Source organism: Tamandua tetradactyla, chromosome 11 (assembly GCF_023851605.1).
Source record: "Tamandua tetradactyla isolate mTamTet1 chromosome 11, mTamTet1.pri, whole genome shotgun sequence".
Classification (NCBI taxonomy): Eukaryota; Metazoa; Chordata; class Mammalia; order Pilosa; family Myrmecophagidae; genus Tamandua; species Tamandua tetradactyla.
In genome coordinates, this window is record NC_135337.1 from 30,754,367 (window position 1) to 30,772,377 (window position 18,011).

At 35.1% G+C, this 18,011-nt stretch overlaps 1 protein-coding gene and 1 pseudogene across 10 annotated transcripts in view; one reads left to right on the plus strand and one right to left on the minus strand.

The window, feature by feature from the left end:
• LOC143650921 (THAP domain-containing protein 5 pseudogene) overlaps nucleotides 1–4,729 on the plus strand; it is a 30,650-nt pseudogene extending 25,921 nt beyond the window's left edge.
• CCDC18 (coiled-coil domain containing 18) overlaps nucleotides 1–18,011 on the minus strand; it is a 193,855-nt gene that overhangs the window by 97,131 nt on the left and 78,713 nt on the right. For all 10 annotated transcript variants that reach the window (XM_077120251.1, XM_077120245.1, XM_077120247.1 and 7 more), the window contains 2 exons: nucleotides 8,161–8,285; nucleotides 6,847–7,007 (listed from right to left, as the gene is read on the minus strand). In XM_077120251.1, coding sequence (XP_076976366.1) covers nucleotides 6,847–7,007; nucleotides 8,161–8,285 — 286 coding nt within the window. The remainder of the gene's footprint in view (nucleotides 1–6,846; nucleotides 7,008–8,160; nucleotides 8,286–18,011) is intronic.

Here is an 18,011-nt window from a genome sequence, read left to right on the forward strand (position 1 = left end):
AAAGAAAGTTGGAGTAGCTTTATGCCAAGATATTTGACAACCTAGATAAAACAGACAAATTGTTTTGAAAACACAAACTGCCAAGAGGAATTCAAGAGAGAACAGAAAACCTGAATTGACCCATGTTGATTAACAAAACTGAATTCATAATTAAAAGCCATACCATAAAAAACATCCCAGGCCCAGATGGCTTGTCTGGTCTATCTAACATTAAAGAAGAAGTAACACCAACCCACACAACTCTTCAAGAAAATGGAAGAAGAGAGCACACTTCAGAAATGATTTGATAAGGACAACTTGATAATATAAGCAGTCAAAGATACTGCAAAAAAGTACACTACAGACCAGCATCCCTCGTGAACACATATTTGGTAACAATAGTGGGCTTTATCCCAGGAATTCAAGGTTGGTTTAATATTAAAAAGTCAATCAATATAATTCACTATATTAGCAGAAGAGAAAAAATTTTTAATCATATCTATTGAAGCAGAAAAAGCAGTTGATAAAATGTAACACATATTCATGACAATGTGAAATAAAACAAACCAAAAAAAAAAAAAAAAAAACTCGTGGTAAAATAGAAATAGAAGGGAACTTCCTTAAACTCATGAAGGACATTATGAAAAACCCACAGCTAACATACTTAATAGTGCCTTTTACCTAAAATCCAGGAAAAGAAATAGGACACCCACTCTTATCATCTCTTCTATGCAATATTGTAGATATTAACCTAACCAGTGAAATAAGGCAAAGAAAAACAATAAATAGCACACACAATGAAAAGGAAGAAGTGAAACTGACTTCATTCAGATGATATAGGCAGGCACATGGAAAATATTAGACACTACAAAATGGAATTAGAACTAATAAGTGAGTTTACTAACATCACCAGATATGTACATTTACATATTATCAGAAACCCCCTAAAAAATGAAAAAGAAATTAACGTTCATACAGAAGAGCGTCAAAAACTATAGAAAATCCTTGGGAATAATTTTTTGAAAGACCTTTAGCCTGTACACTAAAAACTACACAGTACTGTCAAAAGATATTAGAGTAGGCCCAAGTAAATAACGAAATATACCATGTTCAAGGATCAGAAGACTCAATATTGCTAAGATGTCAATTGTCTCCAATGGACTGTCTAGATTCAATGCAATCCCAATAAAAATCTTGGTGCATTTTTTTCTTTTTGGTAGAAATGAACATGCTGGTCTAAAATTTACAGGGAAATGCAAATACAGAGAATATCCAAAACAATTTTGGAAAGAAAGTACAAAGTACGTGACCTTACACTGACTCATTTTTCAATTCTTACTATAACATTAAAGTAATCAAAACACTATTACTGACATAAAAATAGATCAATGGAAGAGAAAAAGTCCAGAAATAGACAAAACATAAACAGTCAAATTATTTTAGAAGAAATTGCCAATGGAAAAAGGAAAAATCTTCAATAAACAATGCTGGAGCAACTGAATAACTGTACAGAAACAAATGAACCTTGACCATTGTCTCATACTATACAAAAACAAACAAACAAACAAACAAACACAAAAAAACACAACAACTCACAGGGGATTACAGACATAACATAAAGCTAAAACTATTAAGATTCTAGAAGAAAATATAAGGGAAAATCTTTGTGACCTCGAAGTAGGCAAAGAATTCACAGGATACGAAAAATACAAACCATGAAAAATTTGGTCAATTAGAATACATCAAAATGAAAACCTTCCATTTTTCAAAAAAAAAAACATTAAGAAAATGAAAACATACATAAGATAAATGCCTGGAATATGTAAAGAACTCTATGTTTCAATAACTAGAAGACAAATAACCCAATGAAAAAATGGACAAAGGTTTTGAAGACACTTCACCAAAGAAAATAAACAAATGACAAAGAAGCATGTGAATAAATATGAATAAATACTCAACATCTTCAGTTATTAGAGAAATGTGAATTACAACTACAATAAAACACAGCTATCCAATCACTAAAAATGGGTATAATGAAAAAGACTGACAACATCAAGTGTTGCCAAAGATATGGAGAAGCTGTAACCTTCATACACTACTTTATACACATATACACAAAGTATATGCAACTTTGGGAAACAGGCAGTTTCTTAAAACGTTTAACACACACTTATTATTTGACATAGCAATTGTACAACTAGGTTTGAAAACATGTTTATAAAAAGATTTGCATGTGATATTCATAAGCACTGGAAATAATCCAAATGTCACCAACCATTAAATGGATAAAATATATTATATACATACAAAAGAAACTAATGATACATGCAACAACATGGATGAATCTCAGATGTATTACGCTAAGTGAAAGAATCCAGACACAAAAAACCTACACATTGTACAATATTATTTATAGAAATTTTCAGGAAAGGCAAAATTATAGAGTAGAAAGCAGACCAGTAATTGATTTGGGTTGGTTGAGAATGAGGATTAACTGCAAACAGTGTACTTTTTGGTGTGATGGAAGTGTTCTAAAAACTGAATTGTGGTTCTTGTTACACAACTGAGTAAACTTAATCAACTTCATCAAACTGTACACTTAAAAAAATAGGCAAAAGATTTGAGCAGACACTTCACAAAAGATTTATGAGTGGCCAAATAAGCTCATGTGAAGAAACCAAAAAATATCAATTTATGAGGGAAAGGAGATGCCCATACCTACCATTAGAATAGCTACAATTAAAATGACTGGTAATACTAAGTATTGGTGAGGATGTGGAACAATTGGAGCTCACATACACTGCTGATGAAAATATAAAATAATACAACAACAGTGGAAAACTATTTGGTATATTTATCCTGTTGAAAAAACACAATATATGAAATTATACTTAGTTGTCTACCAAGAAAAATGAAAGATATGTCCACAGAATGCTCATAGTAACTTTATTCATAATTGCCCCAAAACTGGAAATAACCTAAATGTCTATCAGATGAATAGCTAAACAAAAGGTTTATATTCATTCAAAGGAATGGTACTCAGTAATAAAAATACACTCAACAATACGGTTATATCTTAAAATATTATGTTGAAGAAGCTAAACTCAAGAGCATGCATCCACTCTTTTTCAGCCTGAATCATGGAAGGTGTGAGAGAAGAAGGTTCCAGCTGTGCCAGAAACCCTTAAGAAAAAGCAAAGAAATTTTGCTGAATATCAGTGCTTGAGAAAGAATTTTGCCCAAACGACAGACTAAAAGGCAAGGATGAAGCTTAATTTACGAAAATGCGAGGTACTATCATAAGGAATATAAGCAGATGTACAGAACCGAGATTTGAATGGCTAGAATGGCAAGAAAAGTTGGCAACTTCTATGTACTTTCAGAACCCACACTGGCATTTGTCAATAGAATCAGAAGTATCGATGGTGTGGCCCAAAGGTCCAGAAAGCGTCGCAGCTTCACCTTTGCCAAATCTTTAATGGCACCTCTGTTAAGCTTAACAAGGCCTCAATTAACATGCTGAGAATTGTGGAAGCATATATGGCATGGGGGTACCTAATCTGAAGTCAGTGAATGAAGTGATCTTTAAGTGTGGTTACGACAAAATCAGTAAGAAGTGGATTGCCTCGACAGTTCTTTGACTGCATGATCTCTTGGTAAATATGGCATCGTCTGCATGGAGGACGTGATTCATGACTCTATACTGTTGGGAAACACTTCAAAGAAGGAAACAACTTCCTGTGGCCCTTTAAATGATCTCCTCGCAGAGGTGGAATGAAGAAAAAGAGCACCATTTGTAGAAGGGGGAGAAGCTGGCAACAGGGAAGACTAGATCAATAGGCTTATTAGAGGGATGAACTAAGATCAATAGGCTTATTAGAAGGATGAACAAAGGGAAGACTCCTCCAAAAAAAGTCTCAGAAGAAAAAATTGGAGAGTGAGCAAGAAGAATCAAGTGCCATATGAGCCTACAAAAATTATAAACTAACGAGACTGTGCTCCCTAAATGTGCAGAATTACTTGATTCATCTGCCTAGGCACACCCACCAGCTCCAAAAACTGACATATACAAAATAACAGTAATCTTTAAACTAGTTAAACAAGATATTGAAAAACCACAATCTACTTTGGAAACATCAGTTGATCAGGATTTAGATGTAGGTGTTTTTCACACATCTTTTGACAATATAAATTTTACAACTATTACTTTGACAACTTAAGATTCAGAAGGAATTCAGCAGTCTTTGAAAACACAAGAAATGCTTGAAATAGCTACCAATCATTTCGCTAATTCAAATTTTGCAAATAACTTTGTGGAAATTAAGTCAGCACAAGAAAATCCAGTCTTATTCAGCACAATTACTCAAATAGTTGAAGAATCAAATGCACATAAGGAATCTGTAATTGTCATTTTGCACCCACTGAAAATCCTAGACCTAAAATTAATTCTTTTACACCCACCCAACAAGAAACTGGAAATGGAAGATAGAGACACTGAAGACTACTTATATAAGGATATGGACTGGAGCAGAAGATTTACAGACAAAACATAAGAAACACCTATGGCAGAAAGTTTCCAGGCTACATTCAAAGATAACACATCTTGAGCTACAAGACCAACAAACTCTAGGTAGAATGAAGTCTTTGAAAGTCTTTTATAAGGCAGCTAAAACTGGAAAACTGGCTAACTGAAGAAAATGTCAAGATTATAGATAACCATTTCACAACATACGAAGTTACCATGATATAGAGGTTGTAAAGCTGTAAGTAAGCTTTGTGTCGCCAAATCAAAATAAATTATATGTAAAGTGAACTTTTTCCTGTATAAATTTCTCATTTTAATGAACCTATGAAAGTGCTCTAATGTTACAAACTACATTCTGTTCTTATAACGCTCATTTTTGAGAAAAACAATTTTTAAACTGTAGAGAATAGTTCTATTCCTTGATAATTTTCCAAATTAAAATTAAAATACAGTGATATGATTAAGTCATAAAATGATAGAGCACTGTGATATGGTAAAAAAGGGCCAAGAATAAAAGTCACACCCAGGAATCAGACCTGGTTCTACCATTTGGCATATATCATAGATAAGTTTGAGCATTGCTCCCTAATCTGTAATTAAGGCATTTAATAGATAACTGATGCAGTTCACTTCTTTACTGTTCTTTCCCTTTCTATGAGAACATTTTTTTTTAAGACTTTTGTAGTTGCACAATATTACTTTATATGTATACATCACAGTACACCAATCTGCTTCTCAGTCATTGTGTCCTTTGGCTCCCTCCGTCTATTGGGCATCAGCCCCCATCAGTTTTTATAACTTTGAACCTATTGTATCCAAGATCAGTTCGGTCACAGTTAATGGTTAAGTTCTTTTTTTTTTTTTTTGGCTTTTTAAAAGGGTATGAGAACATTTTTAACAAAACAGGTTCTCTATAAGATAACGTATTCTAAAATATTACTAGAAGTTGGCCAGAACTTAGTAACTACTGGAATATCCTCAATATTTACTGAACTCTATGTTTGATCTTTTGGACCTTTGGCTACCTATACTTCTGTACTATAAAGGAAAACACTCCTTTTATAATTTTATTCAATTGTACTAAAATAAGGAACCACTCATTAGCTCAGTTCTTAAGAGAGGTACTTTAAACTTTAAAAATACATATTTCAATATTTAAATGTGATTATCCACTTAATACATAATCATTTAAGTTTTTTAACATTCTGTACTCAAGGTTATATTTATAAATCAAAAGTATGAAAATGAGGTTAAAATGTATATAAAAAGTATATTTTAGAAATCATAGTTTATATTTTTTCATTCATAGGTATAGCTTTTGAAAAATTTGTGCTGTGTCATTTTTAAACTCTGGAATGATACAGTAATATCTAATACTATACACTCCCATTTCGGCTTATTTTAATGAAATTTATAAGCAGGAAATTACAGATAAGTGATGAAGACCTTAGAGAGACAAGTAGGAAAGAGAAGTGATGGTCATGTAAATGAAAATTCTGTTTAACTCCACAAAAATTTTAAAAAAATGAATGTAAAAGCAAAGACTTGGTGGTAGTAACTCAAATGTGAAAAACAGGTGATATGTTCTCTTAAAACAGTATAATTAAACAGCCTATGGCTGTCCTCTTGTTTATGGGCAGGTTTCTATTAGCCTGAGTCTTAAGTTTTCTGATCCATAAAATAAAAGATACTATTACCTATCTTATAGGATGGAGTTGAGAACTCTTTAAGGTTCTGGGTCCTGGAAAATAGGATTTGCTCAATAAACATTAGTTGTCTCAGAAGAGTAAATAGAATATTAATTGTTTTTTAAATGCATGGTGATTATTTTGGGGCAGATTTCACTTATTTTCTTCAGGCTAATAAAATTGCCATTATTTGAAAAAAGAAAAAAAAAGAGCACACATCTTGTATATTCCATTTATGTGAAACTCCAGGACCAATCTTTAGTGACAGAAAGAAAGGAGTAGTTGCTTGGGTAAGGGTGTGTGGTAGAGAATTAAATGGGAAGGCATAGAAGGGAAACTTATGAGGTACTGGAATTATTATGACTTGATTATGGTGACGGTGATAAGGATATAACATATGACAAAATAAACATTTAACAAAAATCAAACTATATTTAAAATGGGTGCATTTTATTGCATATAAATTGTATGCCAATAAAGTACATTAAAAATAATTATGCAAAATCTAGGAATTTTGAATAATTTTTGCTGTCTTAGAGCATAAGTAGTAATTTACTAATAAACAGATGATCAAGTATGATTGGTTTCTCAAAAAATTAATCATAAAGAACTCTGATAATAATTTTTAAAATTAATTCAATATAAAATACTTACCTACTTGATTACCGCCTAGTTTTATAGGTTCTGTTTCTAAACTATTTAATTTGCCACGTTCCTGGTTCTCACTAGAAGCATTAAGACTCTGAGATAACTGATGAGCAGTCAGGTTTGCTTGAAGCTTTTGAATTTCTGCTTCCTTTATTGCAAGCTTAATTCTGGCACAAAAGAAATGAAGCCAACAATTATTAGAAGAAAGATTCTATACAAATGTTTTCCACCTTTTGAACTGGCAAAAATTAAAAACTCTAATATAAGTTAACTATTGGATATGGAAACTCTTACACACCACTGGTAGGACTGTAAATTGGACTTTGGAAACCTAGGAGAATGGAAAATGTACATACCCTGTGATCCAGAAATTCCAGTTTTACAAATATAAACTAGAAAAACTCTTGTACAAGAATACAGATATAGGGCAGGCCACGGTGGCTCAGCAGGCGGAGTGCTCGCCTGCCATGCCAGAGGACCCAGGTTCGATTCCCAGTGCCTGCCCATGTAAAAATAAATAAATAAAAGCGTTTTAAAAAAAAAAAACAAACACAAAATCTTTAAAAAAAAAAAAAAAAAAAAAAAAGAATACAGATATAAGGATTGCTCTCTGTAGCAATGCTTGTAATAGGAAAAAAAAAGCTAGAAACAAATCACCTATCAATAATGGAATGGACAAATAAATTGTGACATAGTTATAGGATAGAATCCTACACAACCATTAAAACAAAACTAACTACACCAATTCATCCACTGATCAATCACTCTAACTATATTGTCAACATGGATGAATTTTAAGAATTATGCTGAGTGAAATGGCAAAACTGCAAACCATATATTATACACTTACATTTCTGTGAGAATAAGCATATACAAAATGGATGAAGAATATATACCCAATTCTTGACAGCAGATAGGTGAAAAAGGGACTAGAAGTAAGGATCAAAGGATTCTTATTCATTCTATGTTATCTTTTTTATTTTGTATGCTGTAAGGCGGGGGTCACATTTCATTCTTTTTCCATGTGAGTATTTTGTTATTGTACAACGATTTTGTTGAATTTTTGTTTGTTTTTTCTTTCTTTGTTTCCATGTTTGTTTTTTGGGAAGTGCATGAGAATTATTTTTATTTAAAGTAACAGCCTTGAAAAACATGTCATAAAATGTTAAGAACCAATGCCTAGTTGTGGGAACACAGATATTTGTTATAATATTCCCTGTACTTTTCTGTTTTTCTTTTCCAACTTTTCAACAAAAGATCTTAATTTAAATACAATAAGAAACATTCTATTAACTATAATTCCGAATTAGAAGACTGTACCTCAATTCCGAGATCACCATTTTATTTGCTTCACAGCAGCTAATGCAATTGTCCTCCTTGTTTGACAAACTGCTCTTTTGGTACTTCGAAATGAATGATTTAAAACCAACCATTTCTCTTTTTAACTGCAAGTTTAAAAACAAATACTTGTACATTTATAATACGTGTGTGGGATACAAGTGTTTTAATTTAGAAAACCAAGTTTGAAAAATAAGTAAATTTAAAGGAAACAACATAATGACCATCAATAGGAGAATGAAAAAATGAAATACTAAAATAAAAATAAAATATCCATATTCATATTTATAAAATAATAAAATAATTTATGACATTAAAATGAAATAAACTTGAGTTTCATAAATAAACATGAATAAATTTTATCATGCTGAGTTAAAAACAAATAATAGAAGCACACATAGATTTCAAAATAGCACATATAGCATTTTTTAAATAATTTTTTTGAATACCAAAAAACACCAAACAACAACAAACATTCCTATTTTGATCATTCCACTCTACATATATAATCCGTAATTCACAATATCATCACATAGTTGCATATTCATCATCATGGTCATTTTCTGGAACATTTACATCAGTTCAGAAAAAGAAATAAAAACACAACAGAAAAAAAATTTATACATGCCATTCCCTTTACCCCTCCCTTTCACTGATCACTAGCATTTCCAATTAAATTCACTTTAACATTTGTTTCCCCTATTATTTATATTTATTCCATATATTCTACTCGTTTCTTGACAAGGTAGATAAAAGGAGTATCAGAGACAAGGTTTTCACAATCACACAGCCACAGTGTGAAAGCTATATCATTATTCAATCATCCTCAAGAAACATGGCTACTGGAACACCGCTCTACATTTTCAGGCAGTTTCCTCCAGCCTCTCCATTACATCTTGACTAACAAGGGGATATCCACTTAATGCGTAAGAATAACCTCCAGGATAACCTCTCAACTCTGTTTGGAATCTTTCAGCCATTGACAATTTGCCTCCTTTCACTCTTCCCCCTTTTGGTCCAGAAGGTTTTCTCAATCTCTTGATGCTGAGTCTCAGCTCACTCTAGGGTTTTTCTCAATCCCTTGATGCTGAGTCTCAGCTCATTGTAGGATCTCTGACTCACATTGCCAGGAAGGTCCACACCCCTGGGAGTCATGTCCCAGGGGGAGGGTGGTGAGTTTGCTTGCTGTGTTGACTGGAGAGAGACAGATCACATGTGAGCAACAAAAGAGGTTCTCTTGGGGGTGATTCTTAGGCCTAATTTTAAGTAGGCTTGGCCTATCCTTTGTGGGGTTAAGTTTCATAGGAACAAATCCCAAGACTGGGGGCTCAGCTTATAGTTTTGGTTGTCCACACTGCTTGTGAGAATATCAAGAATTAAACTTGGGGAAGTTGAATTTCCCCCTGTTCTCACCATTCCCCAGAGGGGACTTTGCGAATACTTTTCCACTCACTGACTGAATCACTCTGGGATTTAATGGGGCATCACTCTGGACAAACCAACAAAATCTCATGTCCTACTCAAAGTTCCATGTACTTATGATGATCAGTTAAGCTGTCTACATAAGTTTTATTAGGAAATGCACTAGTCAAAATATAAATTTTATACCAAATAAACATTTTTTGCTTTAGTCTCACATATAGGTTGAAAATTTTAAAAATTAATTACATCTATTTTCAGCATCCTACATTAATGACATTCCTTTGTTCTTCCCCATGTAAAAACATTTTAAAAATTTGTACATTTAGTCACTATCATCATACACTAGAGGCATTCCTAGATTATATCATATCAGTCTTTATCATCTATATTTCTTTCTGATTTCATTTGTGCCCCCAGCCCTCCTCCATCATTCTCACATGCAGCTTCATTCAGTGTTTAAACATAATTGTATTACAATTAGGTAGTATCGTGCTGTCCATCTCTGAGTTCCAACATTCAGTCCTGTTACACAATCCGTATCCCACCAGCTTCAATCACCCAATATCTTACCCTATTTCTATCTCCTGGTGGTCTCCATTACCAACAAAATAGTCTAAATTATTCACTAATGTCAGTTCATATCAGTGAGACCATACAGCATTTGTCCTTTTGTTTCTGCCTTATCTCACTCAGCAAAATGTCCTTGAGGTGAACCATGTTGTTACATACTTCATAACTTTAATGTCTTACAGCTGAGCTGAGACTCAGCAAACTGTTATATACCACAGTTTGTTTAGCTACTCATCTGTTGATGGACATTTGGGCTGTTTCCATCTCTTTGCAATTGTAAATAATGCTGCTATGAACATTGGTGTGCAAATGTCTGTTTGTGTCTTTGCCCTCATGTCCTCTGAGTAGATACCTAAAAATGGTATTGCCGGGTCTTATGGCAATTCTATATTCAGCTTTTTGAGGAACTGCCAAACTGCCTTCCACAGCGGTTGCACCATTTGACATTCTCACCAACAGTGGATAAGTGTTCCTCTTTCTCCACATTCTCTCCAGCACTCATCATTTTCTGCTTTGTTTTTTTTTTTTTTTTAGCTCGGATGCAGCTTCATACAGTGTTTTAACATGATTACTTTACAATTAGGTATTATTGTGCTGCCCATTTTTGAGTTTTTGTATGTAGTCCTATTGCACAATCTGTATCCCATCAGCTCCAATTACCCATTATCTTACCCTGTTTCTAACTCCTGCTGAACTCTGTTACCAATGACATATTCCAAGTTTATTCTCGAGTGTCGATTCACATCATTGGGACCATACAGTATTTGTCCTTTAGTTTTTGGCTAGACTCACTCAGCATAATGTTCTCTAGGTCCATCCATGTTATTACATGCTTCATAAGTTTATCCTGCCTTAAAGCTGCATAATATTCCATCGTATGTATATACCACAGTTTGTTTAGCCACTCGTCTGTTGATGGACATTTTGGCTGTTTCCATCTCTTTGCAATTGTAAATAACGTTGCTATAAACATTGGTGTGCAAACGTCCGTTTGAGTTTTTGCCCTTAATTCCTTTGAGTACATTCCCAGCAATGGTATTGCTGGGCCGTATGGCAATTCTATATTCAGCTTTTTGAGGAACCGCCAAACTGCCTTCCACAGTGGTTGCACCCTTTGACATTCCCACCAACAGTGGATAAGTGTTCCTCTTTCTCCACATCCTCTCCAGCACTCGTCATTTTCTGTTTTGTTGATAATGGCCATTCTGGTGGGTGTGAGATGATATCTCATTGTGGTTTTGATTTGCATTTCTCTAATGGCCAGGGACATTGAGCATCTCTTCATGTGCCTTTTGGCCATTTGTATTTCCTCCTCTGAGAGGTGTCTATTCAAGTCTTTTTCCCATTTTGTAATTGGATTGGCTGTCTTTTTGTTGTTGAGTTGAACAATCTCTTTATAAATTCTGGATACTAGACCTTTATCTGATACGTCGTTTCCAAATATTGTCTCCCACTGTGTAGTGTAGGCTGTCTTTTTACTTTCTTGATGAAGTTCTTTGATGCGCAAAAGTGTTTAATTTTGAGGAGTTCCCATTTCTTTCTTTCTTTCTTCCATGCTCTTGCTTTGGGTGTAAGGTCTATAAAACCGCCTCCAAGTATAAGATTTATAAGATATTTCCCTACATTTTCCTCTAACTGTTTTATGGTCTTACACTTAATGTTTAGGTCTTGATCCATTTTGAGTTAACTTTTGTATAGGGTGTGAGATATGGGTCCTCTTACATTCTTTCGCATATGGATATCCAGTTCTCTAGGCACCATTTATTGAAGAGACTGTTCCGTCCCAGGTGAGTTGGCTTGACTGCCTTATCAAAGATCAGTTGTCCATAGATGAGAGGGTCTATATCTGAACACTCTATTCGATTCCAATGGTCAATATATCCATCTCGATGCCAGTACTATGCTGTTTTGATCACTGTAACTTAATAACATGCCTTAAAGTCAGGCAGTGTGATACTTCCGGCTTCATTTTTTTTTTCTCAGGATACTTTTAGCAATTCGGGGCACCCTGCCGTTTCAGATAAATTTGCTTATTGGTTTTTCTATTTCTGAAAAGTAAGTTGTTGGGATTTTGATTGGTATTGCATTGAATCTGTAAATCAATTTAGGTAGAATTGACATCTTAACTGTATTTAGTCTTCCAATCCATGAACACAGTATGCCCTTCCATCTATTTAGGTCTTCTGTGATTTCTTTTAACAATTTCTGGTAGTTTTCTTTGTATAGGTCTTTTGTCTCTTTAGTTAAATTTATTCCTAAATATATATTTTTTTGGCTGCAATTGTAAATGGAATTCGTTTCTTGATTTACCCCTCAGATTGTTCATTACTAGTGTATAGAAACACTACAGATTTTTGAGTGTTGATCTTGTAACCTGCCACTTTGCTGTACTCATTTATTAGCTCTAGTAGTTTTGCTGTCGATTTTTTGGGACATATAGTCTCATATCACCTGGAAACAGTGAGAGTTTTACTTCTTCCTTTCCAATTTTGATGCCTTGTATTTCTTTTTTTTTTTACATGGGCAGGCACCGGGAATCGAACCCGGGTCCTCAGGCATGGCAGGCAAGCATTCTTACCTGCTGAGCCACCGTGGCCCGCCCGTATTTCTTTTTCTTGTCTAATTGCTTCTAGAACTTCCAACACAATGTTGAATAACAGTGGTGATAGTGGACATCCTTGTCTTGTTCCTGATCTTAGGGGGAAAGTTTTCAGTTTTTCCCCATTGAGGATGATATTAGCTGTGGGTTTTTCATATATTCCCTTTATCATTTTAAGGAATTTCCCTTCTATTCCTATCCTGTGAAGTGTTTTCAACAGGAAAGCATGTTGAATTTCATCAAACGCCTTTTCTGCATCAATCAAGATGATCATGCGGTTTTTCTGCTTCGAGTTGTTGTATGGTGTATTACATTAATTGATTTTCTTATGTTGAACCATCCTTGCATACCTGGGATGAATCCTACTTGGCCATGATGTATAATTCTTTTAATGTGTTGCTGGATTTGATTTGCTAGAAGTTTGTTGAGGATTTTTGCATCTATATTCATTAGAGAGATTGGTCTTTTGTAATATCTTTTTCTGGCTTTGGTACGAGGGTGATGTTGGCTTCGTAGAATGAATTAGGTAGCTTTCCCTCCTCTTCGATTTTTTTGAAGAGTTTGAGCAGGATTGGTGCTAATTCTTTCTGGAATGTTTGGTCGAATTCACATGTGAAGCCATCTGGTCCTGGACTTTTCTTTTTGGGGAGCTTCTTAATGTCTGTTTCAGTTTCTTTACTTGTGATTGGTTTGTTGAGGTCGTCTATTTTTTCTCGAGTCAAAGTTGGTTGTTCATGCCTTTCTAGAAAGTTGTCCATTTCATCAACATTGTTGTATTTATTAGCATAAAGTTGTTCACAGTATCCTGTCATTACTTCCCTTATTTCTGTGGGGTCAGTGGTTATGTCTCCTCTTCCATTTCTGATCTTATTCATTTGCATCCTCTCTCTTCTTCTTTTTGTCAATCTTGCTAAGGGCCCATCAATCTTATTGATTTTCTCATAGAACCAGCTTCTGGTTTTGTTGATTTTCTCAATTGTTTTCATGTTCTCAATTTCATTTATTTCTGCTCTAATCTTCATTATTTCTTTCCTTTTGCTTGCTTTGGGGTTAGTTTGCTGTTCTTTCTCTAGTTCTTCCAAGTGGACAGTTAATTCCTCAATTTTTGCCCTTTCTTCTTTTTTGATATAGGCATTTAGGGCAATAAATTTCCCTCTTAGCACTGCATTTGCTACATCCCATAAGTTTTGATATGTTGTGTTTTCATTTTCATTTGCCTCGAGATATTTACTGATTTCTCTTGTAATTTCTTCCTTGATCCACTGGTTGTTTAAGAGTGTGTTGTTGAGCCTCCACATATTTGTGAATTTTCTGGGACTCTGCCTATTACTGATTTCCAACTTCATTCCTTTATGGTCTGAGAAAGTGTTCTGCATGATTTCAATCCTTTAAAATTTACTGAGACTTGCTTTGTGACCTAGCATATGGTCTATCCTTGAGAATGATCCATGAGCAATTGAGAAAAATGTGTATCCTGCTGTTCTGGGGTGTAATGTTCTATAAATGTCTGTTAAGTCTAGCTCATTTACTGTATGATTCAAATTCTCTGCTTCTTTATTGATCCTCTGTCTAGATGTTCTGTCCATTGATGAGAGTGGGGAATTGAAGTCTCCATCTATTATGGCAGATGTGTCTATTTCTCTTTTCAGTGTTTGCCTCATGTATTTTTGAGCATTCTGGCTCGGTGCATAAATATTTGTGATTGTTATGTCTTCTTGCTGAATTGGTCCTTCTATTAGTTACATAGTATCCTTCTTTGTCTCTTTTAACTGTTTTACAGTTGAAGTCTAATTTGTTCGATATTGGTATAGCTACTCCTGCTCTTTTCTGATTGTTATTTGCATGAAATATCTTTTCCCAACCGTTCACTTTCAACCTATGTTAATGTTTGGGTTGAAGATGTGTTTCCTGCAGACAGCATACAGATGGGTCCTGTTTTTTAATCCATTCTGCCAGTCTTTGTCTTTTGATTGGGGAGTTTAATCCATTAACATTCAGTGTTATTACTGTATGGGTAGTACTTTCTTCTACCATTTTGCCTTTTGGATTTTATATATCATATCTAATTTTTCTTCTTTTTACCTTTACTGATGGTCTTCATTTCTACACTCTTCTCCACACCTCTCTCTTCTGTCTTTTCCTATCTGTCTCTAGTGCTCCCTTTAGTATTTCTTGCAGAGCAGGTTTCTTGGTCACAAATTCTCTGTGATGTTTTCTCTGAAAATATTGTAATTTTCCCTCATTTTTGAAGGACAATTTTGCTGGATATAGAATTCTTGGCTGGCAGTTTTTCTCTTTTAATAATTTAAATCTATCATCCCACTGTCTTCTTGCCTCCATGATTTCTGATGAGAAATCTGCACATAGTCTTATTTGGCTTCCCTTGTATGTAATGGATTGCTTTTCTCTTGCTGCTTTCAAGATTCTCTCTTTCTCTCTGACCTCTGACATTCTGATTAGTAAGTGTCTTGGAGTACATCTATTTGGATCTATTTTCTTTGGGGTACGCTGGACTTCTTCAACCTGTAATTTTAAGTCATTCGTCGGAGTCAGGAAATTTTCAGTGATAATTTCCTCCATGAGTTTTTCTCCTTCTGTTCCCTTCTCTTCTCCTTCTGGGACACCCAGAACACGTATATTCGTGCGCTTCATATTGTCATCCCATTCCCTGAGTCCCTGCTCATATTTTACCATTTTTTTCCCTACAGTTTCTTTTGCTTGTTGGATTTCAGATGTTCCATCCTCCAGTTCACTAATCCTATGTTCTGCCTCTCAAAATCTACCATTGTAGGTTTCCATTGTTTTTTTCATCTCTTCTGCTCTGCTTTTCATTCCCATAAGTTCTGTGATTTGTTTTTTCGGACTTTCCTCTCTTCTTTTTGTTCATTCCTTGCCTCCTTTTTATCCTCCCTCAATTCATTCATTTGATTTTTGAGAGGTTTTCCATGTCTGTTCATATATTCTGAATTAATTGTTTTAACTGCTGTATCTCATTTGAATTGTTGGTTTGTTCCTTTGACTGGGCCATATCTTCAACTTTCCTAGTGTGATTTGTCATTTTTTGCTGGCGTCTAGACATTTAATTACCTTAACTAGTTTATTCTGGAGATTGCTTTCACTTCTTTTACCTAGGGTTTTCTTGTTGGGTGAATTTGTTTTCTATCTGCTGTTTGACATTCAGTTCAAGTTTTTGGACCTCTAGCTTATGTTTTGTTTAACAAAGGAGCAATTTTCAGTTCTTGTTTTCTTGTTTCTTGCCCTGCCTGTATGGTGCCTTTTTCTCCCCACCTTTAGGAGGGTCTACTTAGCTATTATAGACCCCAGCCAGATTTTCCCAGACCTAACTGGCTTCCTCTTAGGAGGAAAGAGTCACCTGCGCCAGTTTTCTCTGAGGGTAAGACCTAGCAGGTTGAAAGACTTTCTTGTGAAATCTCTGGACTCTGTTTTTCTTATCTTGCCCAGTATGTGGCACTTGTCTGCCTGCAGGTCCCACCAGCATAAGATGAAGTGGTACCTTTAACTTTGGCACACTCTCCCTGCTGGGGGCGTAGTGTAGAGAGAGGATAGGTTGTAAGCTGGTTTTAGTGGCTTCAAATTACTAAGCCCTGGTGTTGAATTCCTAGAGGGAGGGATTCCACCTGAGTTGCGCTTCACCACCACCCCCACCAACCCCCCCATCCGCAGGGATGGCACAGGCTCCAGAAAAAGCCCTCAAAGAAGCTTGTTTCTGTCTTTGCCTGGGGCAGTTGCAGCCTGAGAAGTCCTGCTGCTGTATCCAGAGGCAGTCAAGCCTTTTTAGAAACAGCCAGAAAAACCTCTGTTTTTTTTTTTTTTTCTTTTCCTATCAGCCTTGTCCCCTTGTCGCTGTCGCAAAAATGAGCAACCTCTGCTTTTGCAGGGTTCAGCTGAGCTTGGGGCCTATTTTTAGTGTTCAGAATTTGTTACTTAATTACACAATTGGCGTTTGGTTGCGCTCTACCCCTGCTGCTGGTAAAGTCCCTTTGCTTTCCCCTCTGGGAAGCAGCCTTTGGGGAAAGGGCACCGGCCGCTGCGGCTTGGGGAACTCAAGTTTTGGGGGAGATCACAGCCAGTCCAACTGGTCCAGACTGGGGTACGCTGTGTGTCCGGTCACTGATATGGCCCCAGGCGCTGTTCTGTACTGTTTCTGGCTATTTCGTAGTTGTTCTGGAGGACGAACTAAATCGTGCACTTTGCTATGCTGCCATCTTGGCACCACACATAGTATTTTAAAAGATGGAAATGATTCTTCCATCTTTTCCCCACTGATTTTTATGGGGAACAAAGTACACAGTATCAAAAATGCATACGAAAAAGGCAAAAATTATACACACACACACAGACATAATTCTCTGGATCCATTCATATATGGAAATATTTAAAATAAGGATGGAAAGGATACACATGAATATCAAGATTATGACTACCTCTGAGGAGAGAAAAAATTGAGATCTGATGAAGTACATAAAAGGACTTTACCTGTAAAATTTTATTTAAAATAATTCTGAAGTGGATATGGCAAAATGCTATCCTGATTTAGCAAATGGAAATGCTGTCGTATAACAGTCTCTGTAGTGTTCTGTACTTAAAAAACTTTTTTTTATTGTAGTGACATATATAACACATTTTCCATTTTAACTATTTGTAAGTATACAATTCAGTGGTGTTAATTACATTCACAATGTTGTACTATGTCATCACCATCTATTACCAAAACTTTTCATCATCACAAACACCTCTGTACCTGGTAAGCAATAACTCCCCATTCCTCTCTTCCCTCAGCCCCTGGTAACCTCTAATCTACTTTTTGTCTTTATGAATTTGCTTATACTAGATATTTCACATAAGGGGAATCACATAGTACTTATCCTATTGTGTTTGGCTTATTTCACTCAACATGTTCTTTAGGTTCATTCATGTTGCAGCATGCATCAGAATTTTAATTCTTTTTACTGCTAAATAATATTCCATTACATGTATATCTCACATTTTGTTTATCCATTCATTTGCTGACCGAAATTTGGGTTGTTTTCACCTATATCTATTGCGAATAATGATGCTATAAATATTGGTGTACAAGTATCTGTTCAAGTTTCTGTTTCCAATTCTTTGGGGTATATACTAGTAGTAAAACTGCCAGGTTACATGGTAATTCTACGTTTAACTTTTGAAGAACTACCAAACTATTTTCAGTAGCATCTACACCATTTAAAATTACTACCAA